Below are 17,668 nucleotides of genomic sequence, written 5' to 3' on the forward strand. Positions count from 1 at the left end.
AGCCGGGCTTTTCGCTGGGCGGGTCTAGAGCGTACCGGTCCTCATTGTTGCCGCCCCGCCCTCGCATCACCAGGCCGCAGCCGCATCACCACCCTCGCTCTTGAGAGCAGCAGCCGGAACAGGGGCCGGCCCAGTGCGCGGGAGCTGGTTCCGGGTGCGCTCTGACTCCTGCTTTGCGTTCCGGCCTCCGGCGTTTCCGCGTGCGTAGCGGGAGACGGAGCCCGTGGGGCAACCTGGCGCTGGTCCTACCGGGAGCGCTTCCGGCCACGCAGGCGCAGGAGCCCGCGTGCCTGGCAGGAGGAGGGGACCGCAGGTAGGGGCGGCTGCGGACCCGGGGGCGGGGGAGGGGACCGCAGGTAGGGGCGGCGGGCCGTGGGAGGGGACCGCAGGTAGGGTGGCAGAGGCGCCGCGCCAGCCCGCTCCCGGAGCCGCGCGTGCAACCGGCGAGCGGCTAGGGGCTGCGGGCGAGAACGGGGGCAGCTGGCCCGCGTACTGCCCGGCGCCCTCGCTTGACTGGAGCCGACGGACACTCCGCCGGGACGGACACCTCCGGCAGAGGTGGTCGGCGCCGCGCTGCCCCTGCCTCCGGGGGCGGCTCTGAGTCCGGTGCAGTCGTCTGCTGCCCCCACTTTTAAAAAGCAGGGTTGAGCCGTGTTCTTTGGTGGTCTCGTCTTCTCCACCCTTGATCCCTGCTTTAGAACCTTAAGGCTAAGCAGGCATCCAGCATATTTAAAATAATTATATTGATGTGCCTGTGCTTTGTTGGCAACGTGGGGTACAACCAAAGTTGTGTTGTGGAGCACGAATTCGTTTCTTCTCTGGTTGTAAAAGATATTCTATAGATGGCAGAAACCAATTTTGTTCCATTGCTTTTCTTTTTCGTCACGCTTCTCCCTCCCACTGCCGTCTCTTTCTTTTTTAAAAATTAAGCTGTGAGTGTATAGCAGTAGTTTCCACTTTTCCTGTTACCAGTTTTTTATTATTATTGTCAGAAATCCAGTGTGCCTTAAGCAGTGCCTAATCAGTAGCTTTCGCTATCAGTTTGCTTTTTTCTGGGCAAGAACATTCCCTCAGCCATACAATCTTATCCCTTAACCCTGGGCAGCCTACTCCAGAAATATGCCTTTAAAACAAACAAACAAATCAGGTGATGGGGTGAGTGAAAGACTTCTTTAATAAGCAGATGGACAGTCTCAGGGTCTCAGCATGGGTCCCCTAATCCTTGCAGTGACCTAGCTGTATTCAGTTCAGTCCATTGTCTGAGGCTGTAGGATTTAGAGGAAGAATGTTAATTTGAGGCCAGAAAGTTTGACTTCTTTGTGTACAGTTTTAGTCACCTTGGGTAATTCGCTCTGCCTCAGTTTTTCTTATCTGTAAAATGGGGATAATAGCAGTTATATCTAGCTCACAGAATCCGTGTCAGACTGACACAAAATGGTAGCTGAACTTCTGGATGCGTGTCTTTCTGAGATGGGATTCAGAAGTGCTTGAGGGGACTTTGGGATCATTGAAAGGCTAGTGAGGCGCACGGCTGTCACGTGGACAAGAAATGCATTAAAAGGGTGATGAGAATCCAGCGCAGAGTCGAAGATGTGAACGTGTCCTGAGGTTGGCAGCCTTGAGTGGCAGAGAAGAAAGCGATGTCCCTCCAAAAGAAAACAAAGTAAGCTTCAGACCTTGTAAGATCTGACTCTACCCCTGGAGGTGCAGGGTAGGATTGATGGGAGGTGAGGGGCTGCTCCACTCCGCGGACCGGGTGGTGGATGAGAGCGTCACGGCGCCGGCACCGCGAAGAGAAGGAGCGCAGGCACAGACACGGGAGGAGTGACGCAGAAGAGGGAGGCGGCGCCTGAGCCTGTGAGGATGGGGGCGTAAGGGATCCTGCCGCCCGCCAGCCTGGGTACACGCAGCAGGCAAGGGGTCCTCGACCTCACAGTCAAGGAGAAAGGAACCAGCATCCCGCAAGGGGGCCTGCAGGGATAAGGGGGTGGGGGGGGCGGGCGGGTGGGGTCAGGGCTGGGTCTGGAGAGGGGCATGGAGGCTGATCTTCTGAGGGGTAGGTATCAAGAGTCTGGACTTTAGCCTGAGGGCAGAGAAAGTGAAAGTATTAGTTGCTCACTCATGGCCTACCCTTTGCAGCCCCCTGGACTCTAGGCCGCCAGCCTCCTTTGTCTGTGGGATTCTCCAGGCAAGGATATTGGAGTGGGTTGCCATTCCCTTCTCCACGGGATCTTCCCGACCCAGGTCTCCTGCATTGCAGGCAGGTTCTTTACTGTCTGAGCCACCAGGGAAACCCCCTGAGGGCAGAGAGGGGCTGTCTAATGTTTTTAAAGCCAAGAGTAACAAAATTTGTGCTTCATTGTTTATACCAGAGAGGAGGTCTTCCACACGGGCACAGGAAGTGTGTGCAAAACCTGCTTCACCAGCGGTGGTATAGTCAGTCCATAAGAGTGAACTAGAGTTTCATGTATGCGCTTGGGTAAAACCTCGGAAACGTAAGGCTGGGCTTTTAAAAGAAGCAAGTTTACAAGGATGTACTCTTGGTGCTCCGTGCATTCCGCATCCCTGATATGGGGACTCTGTGCCATTTCAGAGGAGGGACTTGAGCCCCCACAGACGGTGTTCACGGGAGTCCTGGAACCAGGCCCCTGCGGTTACAAGGACAGCGCCGCTTGTGTAAAGCTTGGAAGCATTCGTGCGTTCTGTGTTGTTACTTGGGGGCACACATCTATGTGGTGAAAATAAAAAGCACGCGTGGAAACTGAACCTTGGGCAGGTGCCCGGGTCACCTTTGTGAGCACAGATGTCTGGACTCCACCTCCGGGTTTCTGATTCAGAAAGTCCAGGGCGAGCACTCAACAACTTGCGTTTCTCAGAAGTTCTAGATGCTCCTGCTGCTGCTGCTGCAGGTGCAGGGACCTCAGTTAAGAACCGCTGACCCACCCACTTGAGGATGGGGGTTCCTTCTTGGGAGGGAGCAGAACAGGACTGCAAGGGCTACGTGGCTTCCGCCCTGTTGGCATTATTTCTTTACAAAGGGGGACGCAGTGTTACCTGGCAGAGCTGGACAGCTGCTCATGGTCTCCGTTTTCACTTTTTCTGTGCTTGCAATGTTTCAGGGAAGAAAAGAGATCCTGTTTGCTGCGGGGAATGGATTGGAAAAGAGAAAGCAGTGTTAGAGCCCGTGGGAGAGTGTTGCAGAAGCGCAGGTAGGAGATGCTTAGACTGGGGTGGGGAAGCGAGGGAAGGGGAGAGCGAGCAGATTTGGGAGCTTTCAGGGGGAGAAGCGACTGTTGATGGTAACTGGTCGGTCGGGCTTGAGGGGGAGACATCAAGTTCCCTGGTTGTGTCCCCCTCACAGTGGGGACCCCTGAGTGGCAGGCATGCTGGCGACAGGAGGGAGAATTCAGTTGCGGACGTCCCAGACCTTGAAGGGTCCCCGGCTGAGTGATGCTTTAGGAGAAAGAGCCAGGTTACAGCAGAGGCTAGAAACCATTGACATGACCGTGGCTGCCTGAGTCGTGTGCGTGGATGAGACCACTTGGAAGGCGAATGGAAGAGGGGCCCGCGACATCACTCGAGGGATGCCATCCCCTGAGGCAGGCCGACTAGCTGCTCTTCCTGCCACCCATTCTCGGGTGGCCCATGAGCTAAGGATTCCTTTCATGTTTTTAAATACTGGGGGAAAGAAATCAAAGAAACAGTCTTCTGTGACGTGAGGCTCGAATCCCAGTGTCTGTGAGCCGAGTCTTGCTGGAGGAAAGCCACGCTCGCCCACTGGTGCAGGAGGTCCCGGCTGCTTCTGGCGGCTGGATGGAGGGACCGTGACTGTCCCCCGGTCGTTCTGCATGGCCGCTGCACGCCCCGCACGTCCCAGTGCTGTGGTCCCTCGATTACCGCTCTGGCCCCTAAAGCTGAACTTTTACTGTCTGGCCCTTTACGGGAAAAAGTTCTTCTGGCCTCTGACCTCAGGTCTAAGTCGAGACACTCTTGGTCGCTTTAAATGCCGCAGAGGAGAGACGGCAGGGGTTTTGCCTGTTTCTTGTAGGTCAGCTTCTAAGAATCAGGCACTGAGGGAAGACGCTCCGGAGACTGTGAGGCCAGAGTGGTGAATGTTGTCGTCACATCCACCGGAGTCCTGGGAGACGCCTGGAAGGAGGGCGCTGTAGAGAAAAATGCGGGCCCAGGATCTCGAGGACGGTGAGCAGACAATGCCCGGGCCGTCACTGGGCGCTGCTGGCAGGACCCGGGCCGTGGGTGAGCACCCCACCTCGTCCCAGAGAGGAGGGGCTTGAGTGAGCCTGGAGCAGAGCCAGGGGTCCCTGAACTCCTCGTGGTGACAGCAGAGATGATGGAAGCCCTGCATTCTCTTCCGATCAGGGCAAAGTACACTGACCCGTGGCAGAGTCCTCCCTTCTCCCATCCACCTACTAACCCAGCCTGACACCACTTAGCTTCGGAGGGGAGATGCGGTCTGGCATGTCCAGGGTGGTGTGGCTGAGACGAGCCCCTCCCCTCTGACAGTCCCTGCTCAGCAGAAGCGCTGTCACTGCTGATGCCTGCAGCCTGGTCACTGGGAGGTGACAGCTGGCACTTCTGAGATTGCGAGCACTGAAGAGAGCGGATCTGAGGGGGGAGGGTTGAGTTTGGGAAGTGTTTTTTTATCTTTTCATGTTAAGATTTTATATATATATATATATATATATATACACATACATAAAAATACAGCATCTTCATTCATTCTCTGTTGACAGACACCGTTCCTTTCATGTCTTGACTATCGTGAATAATGATGCTATGGACATAGGGGTGCATGTATCTTTTCAAATTAGTAGGGATTTTTTTTTGGATATGCACCCAGGAGTGAGATTGCTGGATCATATGATGGTTCTAATTTTAGTGTTTTGAGGCACCTTCACATGGCTTTCCATAGCAGCTGCACCAATTTATGTTCCCACCAACAGTGTCAGAGTGTTCCTTTTCTTCGCATCCTCACCAACATTTGTTATCTCTTGTCTTTTTTGGTGATGGCCATTCTGACAGGTGTGAGGTGATAACCTCAAATTTATAGTATGTGAATTACATGTCAGCCTAGATTTTCAATTGAATTATAAGTGATTTAAACTATTTTGTTAGTTTCAAGCATACAACATAATGACTCCATATTTTTAAAGCTTATGTTCCACTTAAAAGTTACTACAAAATAATGGCTGTATTCCTGTGCTCAACTCTGGATCAGAGACACAGACCAACTCTGGGTCAGAAGTGGCTTCTCCAGGCAGAGCGACTTAGTTGCTCCAGACAAGAGTGAAGGCGTCAAGCTCCCCGCCAGGTCCTGGGGCTGCAGACTTTCTGCTTGTCTGTACTTGCAGAGAACAGTTTGCAGTGAGAAGGCAGGCATCATTCAAAGAGGGTGGCCTGACGCTTGGCAGTGCCCGCAGCAGGGCATGTACAGGCTGCCTAAGATGTATGGGAGGAGTGAGTTCCAGGAGGGAGTGATGGGGGTCAGGGGAGCGGCCAGGGACAGAGGGTGGCTGGCAGGGAGGCCTGGGCTCCCGGCCCCCCTGTACCGCCCTGGAGATCGGGAGCCTGGGAGACCCCTGGCCGGGAGGGCCTGGGGAAGGGGGCTGCTTAGACTGTGGCCGTTTGTCTGTGTGCAGAGTCATGAGTCTTATTCAAAATTCAGCAGACCTCCTCTTTGGTACTTAGAGGCAGAGCGCTTTCAAACCAGCGCACAGGGCTAGCCGGAGCCTTGACCGACCCAGGAGTCTGGCCAGAAACCTGAGCGGGAAGGAAGGCCCTCCCGGCAGGTAAGGCTTCGCGTCACTGTGTCCTCGGCCCCGAGACCCAGGGTCCGTCAGTCACTGTGTCACATGCCCCATGCTGTGGCTAAGCCCGCTTCCTCTGCTCTGGCTGCTCCCTATGGGTGGCAACCTGTGTCCATCCCAGGCTCCTGGAGGGCCCCGCGCCCGACATGCAGGTTCGTTCCCGCCCCTCGCCGCCCCCCTGCGGCCAGGCAGCAGCTCCTGCCTAGCGCCGGACCCACACCTGCTCCCGGGCCGTCGAGAGTCACCTGCGCCCCTGCCTCACCCCCGTCAGGCCGCCTGCATTCTCATCAGCGCTCATCCTGATTTCCGGCCGGGCCTCCCACCCAGCCTCTCCCACCACCGCCTCCCCCACCACCGCCTCCCCCACCAACCTCCCAGGGCACCCTTTCACACCTTTGCTTCTTAAAAGCGTCAGGGGGCTTCTGAGCACCTCCCAAGGAGCATCCCAGCCCCTCAGCATCCCAGACAGCCCCCAGCCCAGCTTCTCTCTCCCCTGCTGTCTCCAGAGCCACGGTTTGCTTTCCTCTTAGCATTGCTAGCTGCACGGTGCTAGCCTGTCCTCAGTGCAGGCGGCTGTGGGGGAGACAGAAACACGGCCGGACAGGCCCAAGGCTGCCTTCTGCTCGACCCTGCAGGTATCGGGCACGCGACCCGCGGCTGCTTCTCTCAAACCCAGATGCTCACGGCAGCCCTGGCCCCTCCATCCTTCCTGAGACCGGCTGGGCTGTGACCGCACCTCGTGTCTCCGTCTGAGGGGCCTCCGTCTGAGGGGCCTGCGGAGTGCAGCGCCATGGAGACGAGGCCCCTGGAGGGCAGGAAGGGGCCTGCGCCCAGGGAGCTGCCGCCGGCCGTGGGGCTGCTGCTGTCCATGGCGCTCATGAACGTCCTCCTCTACCTCTGCCTCGACCGGCTCGTCACCACACCCCGCGGCCCCGCGGTGCAGCCCGGCCGCTGCCCACCGGGCCACTTCAGCATGGGGCAGGCGACCACCTGCTCCCCGTGGCTGTCCTGCGAGCAGCTGAGGACGGAAGTGAGGCCTCTGAAGCGCGTCGGGGAGGGAGCCGTGAAGACGGTGAGTCGCGCCCGCCGTCAAGGGGGCAGGCGGCCCGGGGGAGGGCGCCGGCTCACCCCAGAAACCTCACTGCGGGACGCCATCCCTGTAAAGGGTGGGCCCACCCCCTTGTAGGGTGTTCCGCGGTCAACAGGGGTCGTTAGGAAGCCTGTGTCACAGCGTGAGAATGCTGTCCTAAGTAGAAAAGCAAAATGGAAAGCTGTGCCAGAGGCTGTCCTATCTGCACGATTACATCCGTAAAAATATAAAAATGATAGAAATCGTGCAATGCTGAAGGAGGGTTTGGGGCAAGTTTTTCTGGTTCTTATTTTTCCAGCTGTACGGTGCTGTTTTTCAAAACCTTTTCATCTTACCTTGGAGTATAGATAATTAACAGCGTTGTGATAGTTTCAGATGAACACCAAAGGGACTCAGCTGCACATATCCATGTATCCATTCTCCCCCAGCTCCCCTCCCATCCGGGCTGCCACATACCACCGAGCAGAGTTCCCTGTGCTGTACAGGAGGTCCTTGTTGGTTATCCGTTTTATGTGTTTATTATCTATGTCTTTTTTTAACAGTTCATTTTGTTTGTTTATTTTTGGGGGCTGTGCTGGGTCTTCATTGCAGGGCGTGGGCTTTCTCTCGTTCCGGTGAGTGGGGGCAGCTCTGGTTGGGGTGACGGGCTTCTTGTAGTGGCTTCTCTTGGTGCAGAACAGAGGTCTAGGCACGCCGGCTCTAGAGCACAGGCTCAGCAGTTGTGGCGCAACGGGCTTAGTTGCCCCGAGGCATGTGGAATCTGCCCAGACCAGGGATTGAACCCATGTCCCCTGCACTGGCAGATGGATTCTCTACCACTGATCCACCAGGAGGCCCCGGAGGTTTGTTTTGATGCCGTTAAGTGTCATGCGAGCAAGCTGTTTATAAGTTTTGGAGACTAATCGCTTGTCGGTCACATCATTTGCAAATATTTTCCCCCAGTCTGTGGCTTGTCTTTGCCTTTTGTTTATTGTTTCCTTTGCTATTCAAAAGTTTTTTGAGTTTAAGTAGGTCCCATTTGTTTATTTCTGTTTTATTTCCATTATTCCAGGAGACAGATGGAAAAAGATATTGCTGTGATTTATATCAGCATACTATTACATTGATTAAGAAAATTTTTTACTTTAAAAAGAGAACCCAAAGGGGCCAATTCAGTTCTCATTAGAAGCCTCCAGAGCCTGGTCTCATGGGCTGTTTCAGCAGCGGTTGTGCCCATGTTAACTGAGGCAGGATGACTCTAGAAGTCAGTTAAGGATGTGGCTTGTTCATTAAAATGAAGGGTGACGAAAAGGCCGTTGCCCTGAGATTTTGTTTCTTTGGCTGAAACTTGCCCTTGGGGCAAGGAAGAGAGCCGTGGGCTTGTCATCCGGGGGGTCAAGGTGGTAGTGGGTATCTGGGGACAAGGCTCCAGCAGGAAACCCGGGGATGAGCTGAGGCCTTGCCTGGCTGTCTGGGGACCAGAGGCAGGATGCAAGGAAGGAATAAGAGGTGAGGGCCCCGGGGGGCTCCCAGCCTTGGGCACGCTGCTCCTGCATGCAGTGTGGGGGTGGTGCCGGCCTGGGTGGGGAGCATGGGGACAGGCAGCTGCAGCCCGACCAGATCCGGTGAGGAATCAGTGGGTTCTGGCTGTCCCTGCCAGGAGGAGGCCGCAGGCCATCCCGTTATACTGGCCGTGGGGAGTAAGGGACGGGGTGACAGAGGTGCCTGGCCCGGGCAGCTGAGGGACAGGGTCAGTGGTGCCGGGAAGGTCCCGTGTGCGCTTGAGGTGGCCCGGCCGCTGGGTGTAAAACCTGGCACTCGGGGTGGGGGGAGGTATAGATTTGGGTCGGTGTTGACAGCAGTGGGCCGTGAAGATGTCGCCAGGGAGGGAGGTAGTAGAGAAGCACCTGAAGCCAGGTAACTTCTGTCTCCTTCGAAGAAGGACCCTGTGGCTCCCCACTTGTTTCTGTGTTATTGTGCTCACTCAGAACATTTTCGGCGTTGGTTTTTACCCTGAAGGATGTCTTTGAGTAGCTTTGGTGATGCCAGGTTGTTGTTTAGGACAGACGTGATTTCAGGGGATCTCAGCAGACTCCCACTAGGTTCAGCAGTGTGCAGTGTGGTTTGTTTGTTAAGGTGAAGGGCACTCAAGGGCTGTTACTGAGGCTTTGTTTCTTTGCCTGAAATTTGCCCTCATGGCACAAGTATCCTGAGCGCATCTGTCCTGCCCACGTTGGGACCCCAGGGCCTGTGTAGGGTGGGGCCCAGGGCGGCCTCCTGACCTTCCATCCACCGGCTGCCCCCACGCCTCCCTCGTGGGCATCCTCCTCTCTGGCAGCCTCCGTGTGCCCGCCTCACAGACCTCCAGTAGTTTTCACAGCTGCTGCTTTTGTCCTTTAAAACCAAGGTACTTTCAGTTCAGTTCAGTCATTCAATTGTGTCTGACTCTTTGGGACCCCACAGACTGCAGCACGCCAGGCCTCCCTGTCCATCACCATCATGAGTTTGCTCAAACTCATGTCCATCGAGTTGGTGATACCATCCAACCATCTCATCCTCTGTTGTCCCCTTCTCCTGCCTTCAGTCTTTCCCAGCATCAGGGTCTTTTCTAATGAGTCAGTTCTTTGCATCAGGTGGCCAAAGTATTGGAGTTTCAGCTTCAGCATCAGTCCTTCTAATGAATATTCAGTACTGATTTCCTTAAGGATGGACTGGTTGGATCTCCTTGCTGTCCACGGGACTCTCAAGAGTCTTCTCCAACACCACAGTTCAAAATCATCAAATCTTCGGCGCTCAGCTTTCTTGATGGTCCACATCCATACATGACTGTGGGAAAAACCATAGCTTTGATTAGACAGACCTTTGTTGGCAAAGTAATGTCTCTGCTTTTTAATATGCTGTCTGGTTTTGTCATAGCTTTTCTTCCAAGGAGCAAGCGTCTTTTAATTTCATGGCTGCAGTCGCCATCTGCAGTGATTTTGAAGCCCAAGAAAATAAAGTCTGTCACTGTTTCCATTGTTTCCCCATCTATTTGCCATGAAGTCATGGAACCAGATGCCATGGTCTTAGTTTTCTGAATGTTGAGTTTTAAGCCAACTTTTTCACTCTCCTCTTTCACCTTCATCAAGAGGCTCTTTAGTTCCTCTTTGCTTTCTGCCATAAGGGTGGTGTCATCCACATATCTGAGGTTATTGATATTTCTCCTGTCAATCCTGATTCCAGCTTGTGCTTCATCCAGCCTCACATTTTGCATGTTATACTCTGCATATAAGTTAAATAGGCAGGGTGACAATATACAGCATTGATGTGCTGCTTTCCCAATTTGGAAGCAGTCCATTGTTCCATGTCCAGTTCTAACCGTTGCTTCTTGACCTGCATACGGATTTCTCAGGAGGCAGGTAAGGTGGTATGGTATTCCCATCTCTTGAAGAATTTTCCAGTTTGTTGTGATCCACGAAGTCAAAGGCTTTGCCGTAATCAGTAAAGCAGAAGTAGATGTTTATCTGGAACTTTCTTGCTTTATCTGTGATCCGTTTCCCCCATAGTCAGTCTCTCCCATCAGGAAGCTTCCATAAGCCTCTTATCCTTCTCCATCAGAGGGCAGACAGACTGAAAACTGCAGTCACAGAAAACTAATCAAACTGATCACATGGACCACAGCCTTCTCTAACTCGGTGAAACTACGAGCCATGCCGTGTAGGGCCACCCAAGACGGACAGGTCATGGTAGAGACTTCTGACAAAACGTGGTCCACTGGAGAAAGGAGTGGCAGACCACTTGATATTCTTGCCTTGAGAACCCATGAACGGTGTGAAAAGGTCCTTTACAGAGGCAGAGCGCTTGGGTTGGCGCCCATCAGAAGAGCCGATTCGGTTCTTTCTCTTCCTCTGGCGCCCTCCAGCTTTGTGTAACCCCAGAAAGGGATGGATGTGATGTTTTTCATGTGGAAGGCTGGCTGGAGCACAGATGTGTGAAAACGCAGTGTCCACCCTCCGGCCGCCTCCTCATCTGGGACCTCTCTTCTCCTCTGTGCCGATGCCTGGGTGGCGTCATCCGGCCCCGTCCCTACCTTTATCCGCTGGTGAACTCGGGCCTTTTCTATCCCCTGCCTCCCCCACACCTTGGCTGTTGAAAGACTTCTCACTCTAGTTGTGTCACAGACCATCCCCTCAGCCTCCTCCCTTCTCCCCACCACCCAGCTACTCACACCACGGCCAGGAGGCCCCCTTTTTCTTTTAAGTTCAATTTTAATTTTATATTGGGGTATTACTGATTTACAGTACGGTGTTAGTGTCAGTCATACAGCACAGTGAAATCAGTTACTCATCTGTCCTTCAGATTCTTTGCCCATATAGGTTATTACAGAATAGTGAGCTCTACGGTAGAGTCTGGTTGGTTATCCCTTTTATATTTAGTGGCACATGTGTGTTAATCCCAGAGTTTCTCTCTTCCCCACCCCGGGAGACACCCCTCTCATGCCCCTGTGTCCATGTCCACGCGCAGCCCCTCAGCAGGGTGCAATGTCTCTGCATGTGGGAGAGAGCTAAGAGTTGGCCTTTCCGAGGCTTCTGCCTTGTCCCCTCCTGAGCCAGGGCTCCGTGCCTGGTGCCTGCCTGTCTCCGTATCCTCCAGATGGGGCTCTCTGCCTCTGCCGTGGCCCACTTCAGCTGCTCTCGCCGCCGTTGGAGTGGCGTGTGTGTGGCCATGGGCAGCAGTGTCCCTCCTCTGCTCTGGCTCCACTCCCCACCCCCTGACCCCTCGCTGCTCTATCACGGCAGGCTGTGGACGCATCTCCAGAGGCCATTGCCCTGCCATCCTTCCTGACTGGGATGTGGTCCACAGAAGCCCCTTGGCTCCTTCCTCCACCTCTGTCAGCTTCCTGTTTGAGTATCACCCCAGCGAGAGCTTCCCCAAACTAATAAAGTTATAAATTCTCCCCCTTCCCTGCTTAATTATTCTCCAAAGCATATTTTACCTTCCAGTGGACTTTACACACTTCCTGTTTATTTTCTCTTATCGTCTGCCTCCTGCACTAGAATGTAAATTTCACATGGCCAGGGATTTCCTTCAGTTTTTTTAATTGACATAAGTACCTTGTTAAATGAATGAAGACAGATTAGACTTTGTACTGCAAAGGACCATTATTTTCTAAAATTTGTCTTTACATTTAAATAAGGATCACATGAATAATATATAAAGAGCTCCTAGAAATTAATAAGCACGAAGCAAACAATCCTAGAGGAGACAGTATGAAGGATAGTGATCAGACTTTCCATAGAAGACGCACAGAAATGCCCAGGGATGGATTAGCAGTCAGGAGAATACAGATGAAAACAGGGAAATGTTTTTCATCCAGTAGATTGGTAACACTTAGTAAGGCTGAAGGAAATGGCAACCCACTCCAGTATTCTTGCCTAGAGAATCCTGTGAACAGAGAAGCCTGGAGGGCTGCTGTCCATAGGGTTGCACAGCATCGGACACAACTGAAGCGACTTAGCATGCATGCGTGCATTGGAGAAGGAAATGGCAATCCACTCCACTGTTCTTGCCTAGAGAATCCCAGGGACAGAGGAGCTTGGTGGGCTGCCGTCTATGGGGTCGCACAGAGTCAGACACAACTGACGCGACTTAGCAGCAGCAGCAGCAGTGTGGTTGAGGCTAGAACGTAAGATTCATACATGATTGGTGAAAGTGCATGTTGGCCCAGACTCTGAAGGGTGCGATGGTACATAGTGTTCATTCAGTGATCCGTCTACTTCCCTAACTTATGAAAACATCTGCACATGTGCACAGAGATGTGAATATAAGGCTATTCATTGTAGCACTGTTGTTAATAGGAAATAAGTGGGAAATAATTTAGATATATATCAATTCTTTAAAAATAGATCACATAAGGTCATAGTAAATGCCTATGTAAAATTACAGAACTGTGTAGAAAAAGGAACCCAAGCCACCCTGACAGCATCTGTCCCAAATTTAATGAATTTTTATTATACTTCAGTTTAAAAAAAAAAGGTCTTCTGCAAAATCTTACCTAACATACACCAGTATAGGTTGTACACCCATACTATGAAATGTTATGAAGCTTTAAAAAGAATGACCTGAATCTCTCTCTATATATATTATAGTACCATTTTATATAACAAACTCAAATGCTATTTTATAAATGGATATTAATACATGTAAAAGCATAGAAAAATATCTGGAACATTACTAGTCAAACAGTTAACTAGTTTCCTTTGGGCTGGGGATTAAATGCAGAGGAAGGAGTTCTACTCCCTCCGTATTTGAACTTTTATCAAGAGTATTCATGATTATTTTTATAATATTTTTAAAAAGGTAGATTGCTGAGAAATGATTCTTAACCCCTGACTTGCAAGTATGTAATATTGGAGGTTTCAGATATTTGTGAGAGATCTCGAAGACTAATAATATTTGATAATAAACATCAGTAGTATTTCATCTTTTCATTTATCTGAGGCACAAAAGTGAATGAGATGTAAGCGAGGTTTGAGGGGAAGTCATGAGGCCTGTGGCTGAAGCTCTCCTGCATTTCTTGTGGAATAAATGTGTAAAAAAACCATAGCGGCTTCTCTTTAGTGATCCCCATTTTATATGAAAAAAAAAAAAAGCTAGTTGCCAGTGAGGGGAAGGGGAGCCCAAGAGAGTGATGGATCTCAACAGAAACAGGATTTTTATACTGGAGTCAGAGGTCAAATTCAGTGCTTGTGCAGCTCTGTGAAGAGAAGAAAATGTGTTCCATATTAAAATTTAAGAAATGTATTCACGAAACATACAATGATTCCAGCAGCGAGGGCAACTTGACTTCTTAGTAGAAATTATCTATAGTGAAATTTCTCAGATTTGGGTTTTGGAGAATGTCTTAAAAGACAACTGTTTGAATAAATGATCAACGGCGACAGTTTCGTAGGTTTTTCTGTTAATGAACCTTCCTTCTCAGGCCCACAGTAAATTTTTGTAGTCCTCCAGCCTACCTCCTCCATTTAATGTATATTTTAGTTCCTTAAAAAAATGTTTTAAAATATTAGAGTATTATATATTCTTTCTTGTTATACCAAAAGATATAAAGTTGGGGGGGGGCGGGAAGCATGTAAAGAGAATAGAAAACGTCCTTAGATTTCTGTGTAATTTTGTTTTATGCAGTTAGAACAATAATATAAAAACACTGTGTCCTTTTCATCTGTCACATTGCTTGTATCTGTGAAAACCCCATCCGATAGCGTCTGCAGTGGGCTGCACCCATAACCTTCCCTGAGTGGCCCTGCATAACTGGAGCACTTCCCAATTGTTGATGGGTGGACAGGTTCCAGTTAGGCTTTGATAAATAATGCTGGATTTTTATTTCTGGAGCTTTTTATATATTTCGGGTTATTGCCTTTAATTTAAGTGCCAAAGTCTCTAGAAAACTACACCCCAGGTTGCTACCATAACCTTTATTTTAACTACGAAGACATGGAAGCCAAAGGGACATGGCCCACAGGGTCCAGCTCAGCCCGGGCAGCCGGGTCCTGACCTGGAGGCTGTTTTCTCCTCTCCAAACCCTGCCTTCCCTTTGGGGACTCGAGCAGCGGGTCAGCGGTTCTTACTTCTTTCCCTGTGATAGAAGTGTGAGTGCACAGCTGTGCGGGGCAGCTGCTCGCCGGCTGGCGGTGTCAGGATGGCTGGCCTAGGGTGGAGTGCGTCATTTCAACTTCTGCTGTTCCAGCCAAAGTCATGGAAACCATGACCGTGTTAAAGGCGTGTTCCCTACGTACAGCCATTCCTATCTGTGCTTTACTCTGCTCCTTTTAAAGCGAGTGGCAGTGCTGGTGTGTGTGGTGGGCTGGCTGGACTCTCTCCCTACTCAGGGTTCTCCAGCTTTCCACTCGCCCCTTCCCCAGCCTTTCCCCTCCCCATCTTTGCACGTGCAGCCCCCTCTCCGGGGAATGAACCCCCTTCTCCACATCTGCTTTGCAAGCCCGTCATCCCACAGACCCGCTCCCAGGCCAGCTGCCCCACCGCCTGCGGGCCGAGCCTTCACCCAGCATCTGGTCCGGCTCCCAAGTGAGTCTGTGGAACAGCCCACGCTTGACTCTGTGCATCCTCTGCACCGCAGCCAGCACCTCAAAGCAGCTGCTTCCCAGCTCACCAGCTGCTGAGGGTTCCGGGTTGACGTTTTCTGTGGCTTTGTTCCAGGTGTTTCTGTCCGAGTGGAAGGAGCGCAAGGTGGCCTTGTCGCGGCTCACCAGGCCGGAGGTGAGAGACGACTTCCTGCACGGGCTGCGGATGCTACAGGCACTGCAGAGCGAGCACGTGGTCACGCTGCTGGGCTACTGCGAGGACGACGACACCATTCTCACCGAGTACCACCCCTTGGGCTCCCTGGGCAACCTGGAGGCAACACTGAACCTCGCCAAGTACCGCAGCCTGAACACGTGGCAGCACAGGCTGCAGCTGGCCCTGGGCTATGTGGCCATCCTCGACTTCCTGCACCGCAGCCCCCTGGGCACGCTGGTCATGTGCGACTCCAGTGACCTGCCCAAGACCCTGTCCCAGTACCTGCTGACCGCCAACTTCAGCATCGTGCTCAACGACCTGGACGCCCTGCCCCTGGTGAACCACAGCTCCGGGGCCCTGGTGAAGTGTGGCCACCGGGAGCTCCATGGGGACTTTGTGGCCCCAGAGCAGCTGTGGCCCTTCGGAGAGGACATGCCCTTCCAGGACGACCTCATGCCCGCGTATGACGAGAAGAGCGACATCTGGAAGATTCCTGATGTCTCCAGTTTCCTTCTGGGGCATGTGGAAGGGAGCGACATGGTCCGATTCCACCTGTTTGACATTCACAAGGCGTGTAAGAGCCAGGTGCCTGCAGAGAGACCCACTGCTCAGGCTGTCCTGGACACTTACCAGAAGGTTCTGAATCTACTCAGAGACACCGCGACGTCTCAGTCAAGAGAGATGCTGTGAAAGCCAGTGTAGCCACTGACAGATGAGAGTCAGGGAACAGCTGGAAGAGTTGCACCGGTTTTGCCCTGATGGAAGGTGTTGGTGGTTCTGCCCCAGGTTCTTCTTCTCCTGACTGCCTGGCAGGAGTTGCTAAGCAGGAGCACATGGGCTTGCCGTGAGCCTGGCTGCAAGCGAAGGTGGAGAGAAGCAGTGAGTCTGCCCAGTATCTGAAGGAAGTAACAAAAATGGAGCTACAAAGAGGAGTCCCTAACAGCTGAATCTGTGGGCTTGTAAGAAATGTGCGTGGAGAGGTTTTTAAGTGGCAGTGTGGGGAAGAGACAAGCAGTAGTTCTCGCTTTGTTGGGTGAGCATCTGCAGTGTGCTTCACGGCACCGAGGAGACGTCGCTGTGTTTCGGGTGACTGCTCAGGGCCACACCTGTGTCATCCACGCCCCAGTGAGCTAGCGTGCATGCTCTCTGAAGCCTTGAGTGGATAAGGAACATTGAAAATATCACATATATCGGAAATCCCATCTGTGTTACTACTGCCTCGGATGGTGCTTGTGAAATTCCCCTTTACCTTCCAGCTGGTTATTTATTCTGTGCTCAACATTAATTATCGTGAACATTTTACACCAACAGTGTCTGTCACTCACTCATTATTGGAAGGCGTTGAAGACCTTCCACTTGAGTTGCATGATTGAGTCCTTCAGAAAGCTTTCCTTGGCCTTGTCATCCTTGTTTGCAGGGGAGGAAGGATTTGGTGCATATTCATCATTACCAATAAGGGGGTTAAAGCTGGCATTGAGGGCAGAAAGGCTGTGCACAGGCCTCGTGGTCACTGGAATTACAGAGAGCTGGCCCCACCCCGCAGACTCGGACTCAGTGTCTGGGTGGAGTCTCTGCATTTCGCACTGGTTCCCTGGTGATGTGCTGCCGGTCTGAGAACCACATTTTGAGAACTAGTGTCCTTACCTATCCAGGCAGTAGACAGGGAGTATGCTCAGTATTATCCTTGTTCTACCTCCCATGGTGATTGGGTCCTGTGGTTGGTCAGAGAATGTGCTTGCCCAGAGTATATTAACCGCTGCTCTTTGTTATAAACATGCTGCCAGAACCCACTAGGATGGCTGTAATCAAAAGGATGGATAGTAACAAATGTCGGCGAGGATGTAGAGAATTGGAGCCATCATACGTTGCTGGTAGGAATGTAAAATGGCCCAGCTGCTTTAGGAAACAGTCTGACTGTCCTCAAAAGGTCAAAAATAGAGTTACCATGACCCAGCAGTTCCAGTTCCCAGTATTTACCAATGAGAATTGAAAACATGTCCATAAAAGAACCTGGACACAAATGTTCACAGCAGCATTATTCATAATAGACAAAGGCTGAAGATGTCCATTTGCTGGTGAGGAGATAGAAATTGTGGTTCAATGTTCATAGCAGCATTATTCATAATAGACAAAGGCTGAAGATGTCCATTTGCTGGTGAGTAGATAGTGGAAATTGTGGTTCCTGCGTACAAAGGGGTAACATTCACCCATGAAGGGAGTGTAGCACGTAGTCATGCTCCAGCATGGGTGAAGGTACTGAGTGAACGGAGCCATCACGAAAGACCGCGTGCCGTGTGGTTGCATTTGTAGGAAATGTCCAGAATCGACAAACCCGCAGAAACAGAAGATAAACCAGTGGCTCCAGAGCGGCTGGCAGGGGCTGGAGTTGAAGAATGGGGGGCTTACTAATGGGTACAGGGTTTCTTCAGGGGAGATGGAAATTTCCAGAAATGGTGACGGTTGCACAACTCTGAATAAATAACACTGAACTGTA

General features: G+C 51.9%; 1 protein-coding gene across 5 annotated transcripts; it reads left to right on the top strand.

Moving 5' to 3' along the window:
- The first annotated feature begins 268 nt into the window (after positions 1–268).
- On the top strand, positions 269–17,668 carry POMK (protein O-mannose kinase). 5 transcript variants are annotated; one of them, XM_005226106.5, is made up of 6 exons: positions 269–313; positions 3,120–3,209; positions 4,049–4,200; positions 5,710–5,810; positions 6,464–6,900; positions 15,094–16,482. In XM_005226106.5, exons 5-6 carry the CDS (start codon positions 6,619–6,621, stop codon positions 15,862–15,864), a joined length of 1,053 nt encoding a protein of 350 aa, XP_005226163.1. In that variant the 5' UTR covers positions 269–313; positions 3,120–3,209; positions 4,049–4,200; positions 5,710–5,810; positions 6,464–6,618; the 3' UTR covers positions 15,865–16,482.

This window comes from Bos taurus, chromosome 27, assembly GCF_002263795.3.
Source record: "Bos taurus isolate L1 Dominette 01449 registration number 42190680 breed Hereford chromosome 27, ARS-UCD2.0, whole genome shotgun sequence".
NCBI lineage: Eukaryota > Metazoa > Chordata > Mammalia > Artiodactyla > Bovidae > Bos > Bos taurus.

Coding starts and splice junctions, on each gene's coding strand:
- POMK (XM_005226106.5), top strand. CDS start 6,619: ATGGAGACGAGGCCCCTGGAGGGCAGGAAGGGGCCTGCGCCCAGGGAG. Junction 6,901..15,093: donor GGGAGGGAGCCGTGAAGACG/GTGAGTCGCGCC, acceptor GCTTTGTTCCAG/GTGTTTCTGTCCGAGTGGAA.